This window comes from Lepidothrix coronata, unplaced genomic scaffold (assembly GCF_001604755.1).
Source record: "Lepidothrix coronata isolate B3197 unplaced genomic scaffold, Lepidothrix_coronata-1.0 Scaffold124, whole genome shotgun sequence".
NCBI lineage: Eukaryota > Metazoa > Chordata > Aves > Passeriformes > Pipridae > Lepidothrix > Lepidothrix coronata.
In genome coordinates, this window is record NW_016690304.1 from 123,863 (window position 1) to 141,061 (window position 17,199).

Consider the following 17,199-nt stretch of genomic DNA (forward strand, 5'->3'; position numbering starts at 1 on the left):
ATATAAACCTCCCCTGGCACAGCTGGAGGCCATTCCCTCTCCTCCTGTCCCTTGTTCCCTGGGAGCAGAGCCTGACCCCCCCCCAGTTCCCCCCTCCTGTCAGGGGGTTGCAGAGCCAGAAGGTCCCCCCTGAGCCTCCTTTTCTCCAGGCTGAGCCCCCCCAGCTCCCTCAGCCGCTCCTGCTGCTCCAGCCCCTTCCCAGCTCCGTTCCCTTCCCTGTACACGCTCCAGCCCCTCCGGGTCTCTCTCATGTTACTGGACACAGCCCTGGAGGTGTCCCACTGTGCCCAGCACAGGGATGGGCACTGCCCTGGATCTGCTGGTACCCAATAAATGATGGAGAATCCCCTTAGCCCTCTTCCTCTTGCTGATACAGAAACACTTTTTATTGTCCTTTATGGCAGTAGCCAGAGAGGTTCTAGCATGGCTTTGGCCCTTTTCCTTCCACACCCTCAGGAACCCCCAGGAGCGTTTTCTCTCTTCTGTGTTGTATTTCCAGCAGACATCTGGTAAGTGGAAGTCCCAAAGAGAACAAGGACTTGCAATAGTGAGACTTTTCCCAGCAACTTGTAGAACATTTCATCTGCTTCTTCATCCTGGTTTAGAAGAGACTCCACTCACGACATCAGGCCTTCCCCTGATTCTCTTTGCATACCAATGTCTGAAGAACAATTTTTCAGCAGCCCAAAGTCTGTGTGTCCTGGTTATGCAGACACTTGGGACATTTTACAAGACTCAAACTAAGTTATTTGCTAAATACATTTGGGAGTAGATTCACAGAAGCACTTAGAAACTCATGTCCTATCATTGCCACGATTTCATGTTCTTAATGCCTCAGAGTCTGGATCTCAGATTGGGTTTTGACCTTTACAATGGATTTAAACAGCCAAAACATCAGAGCCCACGGTTTCATTAGTGGAGAATTAGTGATTTTCATCTGTATTCAGTAATGTGCTACAAAGCAGCTTTGTTGCTATCCAGAATATATTCCATGTCAGCTACTAACTACAAGGAACCAGGGCATTTCCTTTTGTAAACAGCAACAGAAATGGCTCCAAAGTGCTTTAAGCTCACGAAATCCTATCGACATTTTGCTGATCTAACTAAAGTCCTTTGACTGTTGCCTCTTGGAGCCCTCCAAGGAACTCCAGCCCAGACAAAGTTTTTCAGGATTATGGATAGGATTAAATCTAGAGGAGATTCAGAATTCCAGGGTAAAAAGCAGCTGCAACTCTCTGGATGGACTGAGGTCGACCTGCTCCCCAGTCCAATGATAAACATCTGCTCAGAGGAACAGATGGAGAGAGGAACAAACTCTGTGGCCTCCTCCATTGAAATTCCAGCAGAATGGGGGAATATTGTGGTACTGAGACCACACAGCACCTGTCTGCCAAGGGAATCAAGGTGTTCTGCTGCTGAAGTAAACAACCATATCAAACCCCCTCTCAGGTACCAAGCCATGACCACCCCCCTCCCATTAAGTACCCCAATCAGAAATAAAAGGTATTTATGACTAGAGCAACTCAAACCCCACCCAAACATAAAGAAAAGAGTATAAAAGTAAGTTGGGGAGAGGGGGAAACTGGGAGAAGACTCCACCAAAACTGCTGGGGTCAGTCAAGGGGCTGAGCCCATCTTCCACAGGGACACCTTGGGTGAGAATTATACCCTAAATGCTGCTTTAAAGACTAGACCTTGTGTTTGTGCTCAGGCCATGGCACGTGAGTACACTGCTCTGTATCAGAGCTTGTCCTGGCTTAATCTCCGTACCAGTAGATTGCTTTAAAACCTATTTTTGCAGTTAGAAACTCTCCCCGACAACCTTCCATCCTCACTAACCTGTCCCAGTCTGTGTCAATAGAGAGGGTTATTCCCTGAACTGCTCAGGGGAGTCCTTGCAGGCCTTGGCAGGGCCCACTGAGGGGTCTTGGCTCTGTTGAGCCCCCTTAAAAGGGTGATTGAGGTACTCTCTGAGCTTGGGAATCTGTCGGTGAAGGGTCTCCTTATGAGACACTGACTGACAGACTGGGGGACATCAGGGTCTGGACTCTCCCAGTGGCACCCACAGGCAAAAATCCAAACTCCCTCCTTTCACGTGACAGGCAGAATCAGCACCTTTAACCATCCAGACCTGGGTCTGCCTGATGTGTTTGGGTGTTCAGCAAAGTAACACACGGAAGGTCACGCTAACAGTTAAAAGAACTTCACAGGCCCATGGGTGCTAAGAGTGCAAATCCTTGGAAATGTGAGAAATTCCCAAGATCACAGCATAACAGAGGCCATTATCAACTTTCCTGCTGGCATTCTCTGCTTCAGTCATTTTCTTCAACGTTGTAATTAAGAGCAAATTACCTGCTGAAATCCAGTCTATTTGGTCTCAGAGTAATGGCCCTCACATTGGCTTGGAAGCCTAAGAGCTCTCATCATCATTAAACCTGCACACCTTGGGTAATTTGGTATTAAATAAACAAAACTCTCATCAGGTTATTGTTCCTGCTCTGACTATCAAGTACACTTTGCCCCTGCCATTGCTGAAAAATAGCAAAACTGGGATTTATTTTTTATTTACGGTATTTTGGCACCGATGTAATTAGAACAATCTCCAGAGAGATCTCCCAGGGAAATCTCTTTAGAAGCAAGTTTTAATTATCTGAAATATTAATCATCTTTTGCCTCTGCTCTAAATTAATTTAGATACATTATTATGTCTGCAGCAAAACTTGAATAGAGCAGATCCTATTCCCAAATAAACCATGGAGCAAGGATTGTACTTGGCAGGAACCATGTTCATTCTCTCAAAGCAAAGTTTCCCTGAGAGTTCAAGACACAACACTTTAAAAAAGCTCATCCAATTTCCATTATTTCTTTCATGGCTTGTTATTCCATAAGTTTCCATTTGCTCTGGGGAAACAACATTCATTTGTGGCCCAGCTTGACAGGGACAAGCAGGGCCCCAATATTTAGGTTCGATGAAGAGGCTGCTCCTGGGAAAGGGGCTATGGATGAAGCACATGTGCACTGTCCAGATAACTCCCAACAGGCACAGAGAGGTTGTAGAGAAATTGTAATCCAATAAAGGGAGGAAAAAAAAAGAGAAAGTGAAACACAACAATTTCTGGGTGTTTTCAGGTGTACTTCTGCAAGCGACTTAAGAGGAAGCCAGGAATCGCTACTTCCACTCTCCAGGAGAGGAAGGCTGGAGCCCCTCTGCTCTGGAGCCAGGCTGGGAGAGCTGGGGGTGTTCACCTGGAGAAGGGAAGGATCCAGGGAGACCTGAGAGCCCCTTCCAGGGCCTAAAGGGGCTCCAGGAGAGCTGGAGAGGGACTGGGGACAAGGGGTGGAGGGACAGGACAAGAGGGAATGGCTTCCCACTGCCAGAGGGCAGGGTTAGATGGGATATTGGGAAGGAATTCCTCCCTGTGAGGGTGGGGAGGCCCTGGCACAGGTTGCCCAGAGAAGCTGTGGCTGCTCCTGGATCCCTGGAAGTATCCAAGGCCAGGTTGGACGGGGCTTGGAGCAACCTGGGCTGGTGGAAGGTGTCCCTGTCCATGGCAGGGGGTGGGACTGGATGATCATTAAGGTCCCTTCCAACCCCAGCCATTCCATGATTCCAGGGTTCAAATGGATAACACATATGAAACCAGAATGACTTGGCTCAGCAAAGAATGGGGAAAAAATGATTTTCACTTTCATTCATTTGCAGTCAACTGGTGAAGATCCCGGACGTGTCTCTGGTCAGTGACGTGGATTTCATTCTCTAAATAAAGTCCAATTATGGGATGGCAGCATAATGAAAACAGAGCTGTCTACCAAGTCTCTCTGTACTCAATGCCTCTGTCTGACTGAAGCCAAAAAACTTCTGAGGCTATTACAGATAAAACGTGAACCTCGTGAGGAGAGTAATAAATTGCCTCCATCCATAGACTTCAAAACAAATTTGAGTGATTTGCATAAAGCAGAGTTCAATAAAGCAAATTTTGTAAAGTTAATTCTAGGAAAAAAGTTGGGAAGAGATGCTAAACCCAAAAGGTACAGGCTTTTGTAACATGCTCAAAGTCCCCATGAAAGATGGGGCAGATGAGAACAGTGGGATGACTTTGGTGGGTCTTACCCCAGCTCTGGGTTGTGAGTGGGTTTTATTCCTTAGTAAGGAACTCCGCAAAAAGGCCTGAAATTCTGACTTACTAAAGCTGGAAATTCTGAATTCTTAAACTCTCACAAGCTGAACACAAAAAGAACGTGACCCTCTAAAGCCTTGAGATAAAATGACTTGAAGAACTCATGGAATTTGGAGCATGTGTCCCACATCCAAGTCTCCAGCAGACTGTATGAAATCCAGCAGTAAGAGTTTTTAGAAGATGAAGTTCTGGACTGCCTGAAAATGCTTTTGCCTCCAATTAAAATTCTGTGAAATCTCTAATTAAATATCTATCAGCATCTTATATTTAGTGGGTGCCTGTAACACAATAAGGACAATTATTCTCAATTTGACAAAAGGGCTCCATTGAAGAAAAACCTCATGAGGTGGTAAGAGAATGGATAAACCATTAAATTGGATGTTCTGGAGCTCTGGAAGCTGGTTGCTCATTAAAATTAGTGTTCTGCATCTGTTTAAATTAACATTTCAAATAAAAACAATCAGATTACGGAGCCCAGGGCAGAAATATTCCAGCTTTTACATTGATAAAGCACACAAAAAAAAAGGCCTATACAGGAAAAGCAAACACCCCTCGTTATGTCAATCCTGGGAATCGCCTCTGATAAACAAAGCAAGCAAACTGAGAAGCCATCAAACAGCTCCTGGTGCTCTCTTGTCCAAATATTTGGAGGGTTAAGAGTTTTGAGAACACAGTCAGAACCATCTGGCATCACCACACCACTTCAGCAAGGTATTACATGTTCACCAGGAAGGAAATTCTTGTCTCCAAGGGATTTATCCAACCCTAGGACAAGGCTTCAGATTTCTTCAGCTCCAAAGGATGTGGATTTGCTCAAAAAAGAGCTGGTTGGCAATAGGTGCTGCCTGGGGATGTTGGAGAGCGTGAAAAGTCAGAGTGAAGTGAGTGAGTCAGGTACTGCCTTTGTCCAGGCTGTGGGGAGTCCAGGGATCTGTCCCTGTAAAGACTTGAAAATATCCAAGAGAAACCAGATCTGCACACATTTGTGCCAGTAAAGGAAAGGAGCACTTCAAAATCAGTATTTTCATGAGGTGATTCTGCCCCTCTGCTCTGCCCTGGTGAGGCCCCACCTGGGTCACTGTGCACAGTTCTGGTGTCCCAGCATCACAAGGACATGGAATTATTGGAGCAAGTCCAGAGGAGGCCACCACGTTGCTGAGGGGACTGGAGCACCTCCCCTATGGAGTCAGGCTGGGAGAGCTGGGAATGTTCAGCCTGGAGAGAAGGAGGTTGTGTGGAGACCTCACAGCACCTTCCAGGGTCTGAAGGGGTACAGGGAAGCTGGAGAGGGGCTGTTCATTGGGAACTGGAGTGACAGGACAAGGGGGAATGGCTTCAAACTGACAGAGGGGAAATTTAGGTTGGATATATGAAGGAACTGTTGGCTGTGAGGGTGGGGAGGCCCTGGCACAGGTTGCCCAGAGAAGCTGTGGCTGCCCCTGGATCCCTGGAAGTGTCCAAGGCCAGGTTGGACGGGGCTTGGAGCAACCTGGGCTAGTGGGAGGTGTCCCTGCCTACAGCAGGGGTGGGACTGGGTGAACATTAACCAACCCAAACCATTCAGGGATTCTGTGATTTTCCTACAGGATGCATTTCTAGCATCTTTCTAGATCTAGAAGCACCATTCCAGCATCATCAAAAATGCAGCATTTTAGTGGCTTCCCAGGCACACAAAGCCCCTGTAAAGTCACCCATCTCACACTTGCTGGCACCTCTCACCATTTCTGACCAACACAAAAGAGTTGTGTTGGGGAAATCAAACTCAAAGAGGGTCAAAGGAGCTCTTCCAGGACAGAAGGCAAGAAGTTAACAGTGGAAAAAAAAATCACAGAACCACAGACTGTTTTGGGTTGAAAGGACAATCTGTTGATTTACCACATTTCAGGAAAACAGGTCAAGCAAAACTGACCAGATTTCAAAGAGCAGAATTGCCCTTCAAATTCAAGTTCTTACAACAAATGGAAAAGTATCTTTTAAAACATATTTTATATTCTCAGTCACTGCAAATAAAAGGCAAATTAAAACTGGAAAAGAAAGGGGAAAGTGTAAGTAACTGGTAAGAATTTAGACTGACATTTCTCAAAGACAGCCCTGCAAATCTTGCTCTGGCCTTTAGTGAAAAGCATTGGTTTCTATGTTTTAATTGACATTTCACCAAGGACCTGAAGGAATAACTATCAGAGGTCTCTTATGCCTTCAGGCCAAGAGTTTTTGACCACTTTGAAATCCACAGGTCAAAATATAACAAAATACCTACCAGGAAACATTTGAATCTAGCACAGATTATTTCTGTTTTAAGTGTTAATAATAACCAGAAATCCACGGGTGTTTTTTTCAAACAAACCAATCCTATTATCAACAGTTGCATTCTAATGATGGCTCAAGGTTTTAGGTATCAATTAAATAAAAAAACCCCACACATCTTCATCCTCAGACACTCATTTGTTCCCTCAGACACTCATTCAGACATGGAAGATACACAGTTGCAAACAATGGGAGATTTGATGGGGGGGAGTTGTTTTAAATAAAACCAAGAGAACTTTTCATCTACAGCTCCAATAAATGAGGATTAATTGTTGGATTAATTTAAAAGTAAAGATTAATTTAAGAGCAATTGAAGAGTAAAACCTGGCTCTCACCCCTTCTGACTTCCTGGAAGCACATCATAGTCATTGTGACACTTCCACACCTCCATATGCAGTAGGTTTCTAAATAATTTAGGAAATCCACACAGGAAATTACATCCCAGGTGTTTTTCACCCTCTTATCTTTCACCTAAATTACTATTTGTTTGTTTGAAATGAAGAGCCAACCTCCACTGACAACATTCACACGTCCTTCTTACTCCAAACCTGCTCTTCTGCTCTTGGAAAATTCCGATTTGCCTTGGCTGCAGAGCAACCCCGTGCAGGTGCTGAGCATTTCCATTTGGATTCTCACAGCATCCATGTTAATTTGACAATGAGGAGCCAAGCTGGGATTTACTAAGACAGTGGGAGTCTCCGAAGAGCTGATTAGTTCTGAAAAGCTTTTATTGCAGATGATGGAAAAATCTGGCTGGATTTTTATCCTGGGCTGAGTTTAATGTGGATATGGGAATAGATTACATTGCTTGCAAAATAATGAGTGAAAAAATCAGGCTTGGATACCTCAAATTAGGGAGGCTCTTATTAGACCTGCCCTGATAATCAGGTGTACTTTAAAGCCATAATTATTTTTTTAATAGACAACTATTTCTTTTCCTGAACTGATAAAATAGATGTATTAGTGCTCTGCAAATAAGATTCCAATAGGTTAAAAAACCCAAACCACAGAAGTAAAATACTGATGATAGCTAAAAATATTCTATCCCTTAAGGCAAGTTTAGAGGAAGGTCCTTTGGTGAACAGAGAAAAGGCTGTGTGTTTTTAAAACCAATTTCTGGTGAGTTCATATCAAATACTTTGTGACACCATTTAATGTCAAAGCCAGCTCCAAATAAACAGAGATTTTTCCAGGAGCACAAAGCATCTAAACAGGTTGGCTCAGGCAGAAAAAGAAACAAAGCTGTTTATGCCCGATAATTCTTACTTTTAAAATAAAAAAGATGAGAGACAAAACTATCGGCCATTAGTTTGAAATAAAAAACCCTCTGAAAACCTGTTTTAAAAGCTTTCCTCCATAGCTGGCTGACTTTTATGGCTATTGCTTTCATTAAATGCTTCAGGGCAGCTTCGTTTCTAAATCTTCATAAAAATCAAACAAATGCAACAAGTGTTCATGTGATAGTGAGAGAAATACAGAAGAGGAAAGAGGTTTAAAATGAAAAAGTGAAGTAACTTTGTATTGGAAATGCTGATTGCACAGGACTAAGAATTATAAATACACATTCATCCGTTTCAGAATATCTTGTTTCCTCCAAGAACTCAGTCTCCAAAATTTAGACATGTTAAATCCAGGGATTATAAAATGGAGCTTCTATCAGAATGGGCAAATAGAACCCAAAATCTCTTTTTGTAAAGCAACAGATAATGTTAAATAAAAGCTGCACAAAAAACCAACTTAAAACCAGCTTCCTAACCCCAAAGAACAACTATTTACTTTCTATCCCCACTTATGTTGTAATTTCCATGGCCCAGAAATTCATCTTCTTGCCTGGTTTTATTGATCCTTAACATCCTTTTCTGCAGGATTTTCTCACAGGACAGTTGGATAAACTTGCCAAGAGCAAATCCTCATCCCTGAAGTGTCCAAGGTCGGTCCCACCCCTGCCATGGGCAGGGACACCTCCCACTAGCCCAGGTTGCTCCAAGCCCTGTCCAACCTGGCCTTGGACACTTCCAGGGATGGGGCAGCCACAACAAATCCTCACAGGTGCTGCAGCTTGTCACCTTTATAGCAACTTCCAGGCTTTTAAGACTACCAACACCTGCAGATACACGTCAAGTTTGTCAGGAACTCTGGCCAACCTCCTTCCCTGGAGTGAGGATATTTTACATGGAAATAGAGCTAAAGGTTTATTCCTTCCACCAGTGGAGAGAAAGGGAGCACAGGCCTCTTAACATCCCATGGAAAGGCTTCTCCTACCAAGACTGACCAGGTTGGCCAGGGCTTGGAGCAACCTGGGCTAGTGGAAGGTGTCCCTGCTCATGGCAGGGGGTAGAACCAGATGAGCTTTAAGGTCCCTTCTGACCAAAACCATCCTGTGGTTCTACAATTCTAAGATGAACAAAACAGGATGCAGAGGAAGGAGAGCAGGAAACTCCATCACCTTTCTGTTTTCTCCCCTCAAAGTCAGGCACCACCACCAAAATGGTCCAAGACTGGCCATCAAGGGACCCCTCTGCCCAGTATTTTTTGTTTACTGCTCCCTTACTGCCTCTGTCCTCTGCTGCCTGTCCTTAAATACCCTGTAGCACTATTAATTGCTAAATACTACTAATTAGCCACTATTAATTGCCTACTTGATGATGTTACTGGCTTTCCTACACTTTAAACAAACAATACTCCAGATCTTCAGCTGTTCTAAACAACCTCAAGTGCCTCCCAGGTGAGGAATCCCCCACTGACAGGGATGACCTGCAGGGAATTTGCTGCCTCTGTGTGTTTGGGGTAGCAGGGCTGTCCTTCCAGAAACTCTGCTCTGGCATTTCTGCCCCTGGGTGGCAAAGAACTCACCACAGAGCATATTTAGTGATTTGTGTCAAAGCACTGCCACCAGCTTTTAATGTGCATGGCACATTCTCCCTCAGGCTTATTCTCCTTAATATGCCAAACACTAGCAATTAAAAATTAAACCTGGCTGGCAGAACAGCTTTGGTTTTTCTTGTCCTCAGTGGATCATCTGGTCACTGATGTTCATCACCCTCTGATTCCAAGGATTGCCATTCCCCTTCAGAACAGCCAACGAGTCAGGAACGTGTGCCCAGTCCTGTCAATCCACAGCTCCACCAGGGAACAGCAACAAAAGCCAGTGACAGAAACAAACTTTATCCCCAAAATGAGTGCCCTGGGTTCAAATCCTGCACGTGGAATGGGCTGGTTGGTGAGGTGTGTGTTCCACACAGCCCTGGGTGGCTCAGACTGGAAATGCTTAGTGACTGTGAAATCAAGACAGCGACAACCTTACAAAGCTGTGTTTTGTTTCATCTTTGAGCTGCAGAACTGTCCTAAGGACAGGCACATCCTCCCTTCCTGCCTATTCCCTTATTCATCTCCACTGTGAAGTCGGATAGAGAGCTTTCCAAGAATCTCCCTGGGAGCTGTATCAGTGATTTTCCAGCTTCAGGAACCGGCCTTGTAAATGCAGCCTCTGTCCAGGACGACAAAGGAGAGGTTGACACAGAGCAAATGTGGGAGTTGCTCCTCTGAAACTCCTCATCATCATCTTGGTGGATGAAAGTACAGGCACTAAGGAGAGTTGAAGTTTTTCCCCTCCTGGGTGTAGGGTACTAACAGGCCCTTTTTGCTTACCGGGGGATCCTGATCCTCAGCTGAAACCGTGGTGATAACAGTGCCCTTGATGGCATCGGGAGCAACCATCCCCCTGTAGAGCTTCTGGCTGAATACTGGTGAGTAATCATTCATATCCTGCAAAACACAATTGACAAGTGATCATTCATATCTGCAAAACACAATCAAGAGTTTAGTTCTGAAGTTCAAACAAAATTACAGACGCATTCACAAGTGGTTTTGTCGAACTCTCCTCACTCCCTCCTCGGGAAATCTGCCATTCCCAGGCTCTCCCAGTGCCACTGCCAGCACACAATACTGGCACCCGAGGGGAAGGAGCCGAAGATTCACCAGAAATATTCCTGTGAGAGCTCAACTGAAGGGAATTCTGCAGGAAAACACAGTCTCACAAGTGAACAGAACAGAGAATTCCACCCCACCTGCTCCTCCAGCAGTGGGCTCTGCTCATTTTCCAAAAGGAACAAGCTGCTGTTGTTTGATGGTGTTGGTTACCTCTAATATGCAATATATCAAGAGGAAATAAAATGTCAGATTAGTATCCACACCAACATTTAGGAGCTCAACCAGCATCACAGGTTATTAAAAATCTGTGACTCCAGGTACACAAAGTTCCTACAATGATGCTCTGACCTGTTGTCACAGCTCTGCACACTGCAAATTCAGTGTGCTGATACTGGCTAAACATCATATTACACAGTCCTTTAAAACATTCACCCAGACCTCATCAGAGGGTACAACAGCATAATGAACAGCTACATGTCAAAAAATGGCTGTCAGAAATCCAGGTAATAAATGCCCAAAAAATTCATGCCTTGTGTTTGGTGAAAGGTCTGAGATCCAAGTCTTCAAAAGGCACTGGAAAAGCCTTTTCTCCGAGTTTCAGATTTTCAAAGACAACTGGATCATTACATTAAAAAGCCACTCCTAGGCAATTTAACTAGGAGAGCATTCAAATGAAAACATTTTTGAAAAACATCCAAATTCAAACATGAGCATTCCTGCATGGAATTACAGGCATTGGATCTTATCATTTTCGTTTCTTGACCTGTTTGTGAGAAAATAATTTACTTCATCTGAGAATTTAATACCCAGGTCTAGTTTACATAATCACTCTTATTTCTCCCGACTCTTCAAAGGGACATGGTGTTTGGGAAAGAAGCTTTGCTCCATTCTGCTCCCAGAAACTCCACTCTGGAGCAATATGTTTCTGTGGCAAAGGAACCGACATCATACAGACCCTTCCCACTGCAAGAAGTGTCCAAGGCCAGGTTGGATGGGGTTTGGAGCAACCTGGGATGGTGGAAGGTGTCCCTGCCCATGGCAAGGGGTGGAATGAGATGAGCTTTAAGGTCCCTTCCAACCCAAACCAGTCTGGGATTCTATGAATTCTCCATCGGGGATAACGACCCAATAACACTCTCATGATAACTTGGATTTTTTGTGTCTTGCTCCCATGATTTGCACACTTAGAATCACCTCCCTGGAGCAGGTGAAGTTTCTGAAATACAGCCTTTTATCTGTTTTTATCCCTGTATTTTGGATCCACCCTCTCTGTGCACCTGCAAACCCACAGCCATCCTTTTTCTTGGGCCAAGAACAAGAGGTCACCCTCTGCTTTTTGATCCCTGGGGGTGGGGAAATTCACCCTGGGATGCTTTTGTTATTTTGAATACCTTTATGTGGCTTTAGAGCCTGAAAATTGGTGACTTGAGGTATTGGGAAGCATAATCCTGTTGCTAGATGATACACTACATCCTCTGCTAGAGAAAATGAGGAAGTCATCCTGCTTAACACACCTATTTTTTCAAGATACACAGATCACTACAAAATACAAAGGAATACAAAGCAAAGCATAAAGTAGGACACAGAAAGTCTTCTGCCTCTCTAACTTATCTTTCCTCTAAGACAAGCTTTATGCATGACTGTGCCTCATAAATGTTAACTGAGACGACCCAACAGGCACTAAATGCCTCAGTCATAACTACCCAGAAGAGCCTCACGTGCTTTTCTTCCTGGCTCATCTCTCCAGAATCCTAAAGCAGCCACTAATACTTTTTATATCACAGTTTGAGCTTAAATGTTTCCACTTTTAACAAAATAAAAGCTCCCCAGAAGAATCATCCCAGGTCTCTGCTATGCAGCTGCAGTAAGTGCCCCTCAGAGAGACCAGGATCTCCCGTGCTCATCCCAAATGTCTACGAGGAGTAAGTGCTGGAAGCACAAAGGGAACTTTTGCAGGCAGAAGGTTTAACATGTGAAACATTGCAGATGACATGGAAATGGGAGCTTTTTGGCTGTAATGCTTTCTTTATTCTAATAAAGTCTGGTTTCAGAGGTGAGAAGGAGAAATTCTTATATTATCATCTCCTTCAACTGGTATAATTCCTTTTTACATATTATGGGCACTTAAGGTACCAAAAAGGTCACGAAAATAAACTACTGATTTTTGGGCACAAAGCACCATCACTGAGGATGGAACACAGCCCAAATCTGATTTCCTTAGAGTATAGAAAGAAAGCACATGGTATGTTCTGTGAGTAGCTCAAGAGGTCAAGATCCACTCCATTTCACCCCAAATCCTGTGCCCCTGCAGTCAAAGAATCACGGAATGGTTTGAGTTGGAAGGGACCTTAAAGCTCATCCCATTCCACCCCCTGCCATGGGCAGGGACACCTTCCACCAGCCCAGGTTGCTCCAAGCCCCGTCCAACCTGGCCTTGGACACTTCCAGGGATCCAGGGGCAGTCACAGCTTCTCTGGGCAACCTGGGCCAGGGCCTCCCCACCCTCACAGGGAAGAGTTTCTTCCCAATATCCCATCTAAACCTACTCTGTCATTTTGAAGCCATTCCCTCTTGTCCTGTCCCTCCAGGCCCTTGGAAATAATCTTTCTCCAAGATCTCCAATCCAATTTTTGCCATCAAAGTGGACTTCATGGTGGACAGGTGCAGAGACACAGTGTTCAGGTTTTCACCACAGCAAGACTTCGGGACAAAAATATAACACTTGGAGGAAGTACTGGGCTTCTGTTACAACCAAAGACCAAAGATTTTTGCACAGGTTAATAACTGAAGTTCACTCTACACCTCATGGCTTTTGCTTAAAACACCTCTAAACCTGCCTTGGCACTGAAATGGATGCAGCACCAGTGCCATCCCTAAGCACAGGTTAAGGAACAGGGTAGTAAACCTTCCCCAAAGTGGTGGTAAGAAGTCATGAAATCACCTTTTAAATCTGAGGCACAATCCTCCCCGTGCTCCTGTGGCCAAACTGCAGCATCTTACAGCCTTCCACAGTTCACTGCTTCAGCCATATAAATCCAGGCTCCTATTCACCTAAATACAGGCTCCTATTCACCTAAATCCAGGCTCCTGTTCACTTAAATCCAGGCTCCTGTTCACTTAAATCCAGGCTCCTGTTAACCCTCAGACACGCACCAAACTATGTAAATGGGAAATCTAGGTAATGGATTCTCCATATATCTCCCTTTCAAACACCTGGGCTGTGTATTCTGACAGTAAGGTAACACCAGCCAAATACTTAGAGATAGACATAAACCAGCCTTTGTGTCACTGCTTATCTAACTGTAGATTTATTACATTTTTAATACATGTTTATTTACAAAACAGAGGGAAAGTCAAAGCATAACACCCCCAAAGCTGTGTCCCCACCACAGATGCTCTTTATCTGCCACTTCTTTGGTTTTGTTTCACCATGTTCACACAGGGCAACACATCAAACAGGCCATGACACACCCTGACTTCCCTCCCTTGCCCAAAGATCAAGGATCAAGCCCGGGATGGGAGAGATGCTCAAATTCTGCTGGTCTTGAGAATCCACATTAGCACCTCCAAAAGCAAACTAAGGCATATTCTTGATGTCAACTCATTTGTTAGTCAGCTGTGTGAATGATCCCCCTTCCCAAGAGCTTTCCTTACGCTCTGAAGAGGAAATAGCTCATTCCCAAGATTTAAAGGGTTGTTATTTAGCAAAAAGGTTGGTAGGAGAACAAATATTGACCTCTCTGCAAAGAGTATTAAAATGCTGAACAAAAATGTTGTGAACTGAGACTGTCACCAGGGAATGCCAGAGAGGGGGAAAAAAGCAGGGGGGAGGAAAGGTATTAAGGAGGAAATCAATATGTAATTTAAAAATCATTAAGCCAGTCGCTTGCTGCAATGCACTAATACTAAACCAGGTGCTCCTGGACACGTGGGGAGGGCAATCCATGGTTAGAGCAGAAGAAAAATCCCTCCAGCACAGCATTCCCAGCATAAAATGGACTTGGAAGCTTCAGAGGACTTCAGGGACATTGAGATATTTTTGATTTATGAGGACACAGGGAGGCCTTTTATGCTTGTGCTCCACTAAGTTAAGGATATAAGCATTTAACGCCTGGGTGAAGTAATTCCCTCTTCCTTCTCATTCCCTGCTCTGGAAACACACACCTTGGATTCAAATCTCTGCCTACAGCTGTTACATGGAATCATGGAATGGTTTGGGCCAGAAGGGACCTTAAAGCCCATCTCATTCCACCCCCTGCCATGGGCAAGGACACCTCCCACTAGCCCAGGTTACACCTTCCAATTAATAACTCCCGTTTGTCAGTAATAATTAATATTATTAATAATGTTACCTGAGTGACAGACTCGTATGATTTGAATATTACCACAAACCTGAGGACTTTCTAAAGAAGAATAAACTTTAATTTGAAGAAGTGGTTTGGTAGAAATCTTGTTTTATAAGAGACAAATGAAAGAGTAAAAGCTGGAGTTTGTTTTGGGTGATACTCCAATATATTTGATATATATGTGTGTATATATATGTGGGTGGGTGTGTACATATATATATGTATATATACACATATATATATTTATGTGTATGTCTCTATAGCTATCTCAGGCCCAATAACTAGTGCAAATGCCCTTTTATCCAAAGGAACCCTGTTAAACCTGCTGCCAGCACCTGCAGTGCACTAGATGGCAGCCCTTCCAAATGGGAATGAAGCCTTTCCTTCCCAAGATCCCCAAAAAACAACCTGGTTCACCCTCACTGATTTCCTTCTTGCTAAAACAGGATTATACTTTTCTACATCTACTCATCCAGGTTTTGAGGGGTTCTTTAGCAGCTTCTAAAATCAGTGTGATTTTTAAATTCCTGCCTCTTTTTTTTGTAGGTTGGGCCCTAGTTCTACTCAAGGATTGATTATTTATTAAAATAGCTGTAATTCTGCCACAGCAAAATAGAATTTTTTATCTGCTGAACAGTTCCAGAGGGACAAATTCCTCTCAAAGAACACCAAACCCACACTCCTGTTGATTTATCCAGACCATTAAGAGAATCCCACTGTTCAGGTGATTTCTACCATCACTAACATGTGCAAAGATGCCCATTTGGGAAAACATCATTTACCCCAAAGCTTCCCTTTCTTCTTGCCTCTCTCCTCAACTCTTAAGTAGAAATGACCATAAACTAGATGATCTCTAAGGTCCCTTCCAGCCCCAACCATTCCATGATTCCATGAAAAAATCCTAAAGGTCTCAGGAAATGTTTGAGTCTCCTATTTCTGACCTGTTGGAAAAAGAAAAATCACTTCTTAAGTTTGTCAGCTTCTTAAATGCTATAATTTTTGCAGCGTAAATACTCACAGGAAACCTTTGTAAGTACATCCACGTGTTTTTCCTACAACTTTAGGACTGTGTTGATACCAAGGTTTGTAGTCAAAGTGGAAATCAGTATTCCATTGCTATAAAAACCAGCGTCTGAGCTAATAAATGCACATTAAGCCTTTCCAGCTCCTTTTGCAGTCTGCTGGCTTTTATGAGAAGTCTAATAAATAGGAAAAGAAATGTATTTTTCAAGCCATCTCCTCTTCCACTCATGTTCAGTCCCACAAAGGGAGAAAGTGAAAAGGTTTCCTTCGTGTCACACACGGAAATTCCCCAGTCTTTTCCCACAGCTCCAGATCTGGATCTGTAATTTTCTGCTGTCATTTTTGGTTTTGAACATCTGCCACTTCAGTCCATGTGCACACTCCCAGAGCTGGTGCCTTCCCACCTGAGCTGCCTCCAAGTGTTTAATAATTCCCTGCTGTCTGGGGGCTTCCAAGGGCATATTTCACATTCTTCTACTATAAGTGGGAAACTCTCTTTTGTGGAAAGCGAAGGGGTGGTTTGTGTACCTGAAAATCCCAACTCCTCTGGTGTGTTCTTTAACCACAGGAAGTTGTCATTCAACATCTTATTTAAAAAACAAAAATCCACAGTATTTTCTTACTAAACAAGCACAATGAAAACCCCCTAAAGGCTCCAAGATTTCATGGTCTTAAGGTCATTTGTAGCCCTTAACAGCCTGGACCAGCCTCACCTGGAGCCCCAACACCTGCCCTGGGCCCAGGATCCCATTTGAGTCCTGCTCCAGTGATGCCACAGGACACCAGTTTCCAGCCCCTTCCCCTTTTGCTCCAGGCTGCACTCCCCGGACAGACCCCAGACACCAATCTCTCCCCTTAATTTCCCATTAATCTCTCCCATTAGTTTTCAGTTTCCCTATCTATTAACTGCCAGTTCATGGAAAAAACAAACAAACAAACAGGAAATAAGACAAGAGGAAGGGGCAGGAACTGATGGCCAGGAAGCTCCAGCTGGACAGGAGGAAGAACTTGTTGGCTGGGCAGTGACCCAGCCCTGAAGAGAGAGCAGAGAGGGGGTGGAGTGTCCTCCCTGGGGCTATTCCAGAGCTGTCTGGACACACTCCTGTGCCCTGTGCTCTGGGCTGGCCCTGCTGGAGCAGGGAGGTGGCACCAGATTCCCCACTGTGGTCCCTTCCAGCCTGACCCATTCTGGGATTCTGTGGAAGTGGGAAGTGGACCCTTCATAATAAGCACCTTAGTCAGAACAGCAAGAATTGGCTATTAAATATTAAAATGCAAATTCCATATGCTATTAGAAATGGTAGCATGAAAATAAGTTTTAAAGTTCTTCAGAAGCAAAGCCTCTGGATGTGGAGTGACAGACCAAGCATGGAAACCATTGAAAATCTGAGCTGTGGCTTCAGAAAAGAACTCTCTCA

General features: G+C 44.2%; 1 protein-coding gene across 13 annotated transcripts in view; it reads right to left on the minus strand.

Moving 5' to 3' along the window:
* PCDH15 (protocadherin related 15) overlaps positions 1-17,199 on the minus strand; it is a 688,108-nt gene that overhangs the window by 68,140 nt on the left and 602,769 nt on the right. For all 13 annotated transcript variants that reach the window (XR_001876630.1, XM_017826140.1, XM_017826139.1 and 10 more), the window contains one exon: positions 10,131-10,247. Coding sequence is in view for 12 of the 13 variants with exons in the window: in XM_017826140.1 (XP_017681629.1) it covers positions 10,131-10,247 (117 nt within the window). In the remaining variant the exon portion in view is untranslated. The remainder of the gene's footprint in view (positions 1-10,130; positions 10,248-17,199) is intronic.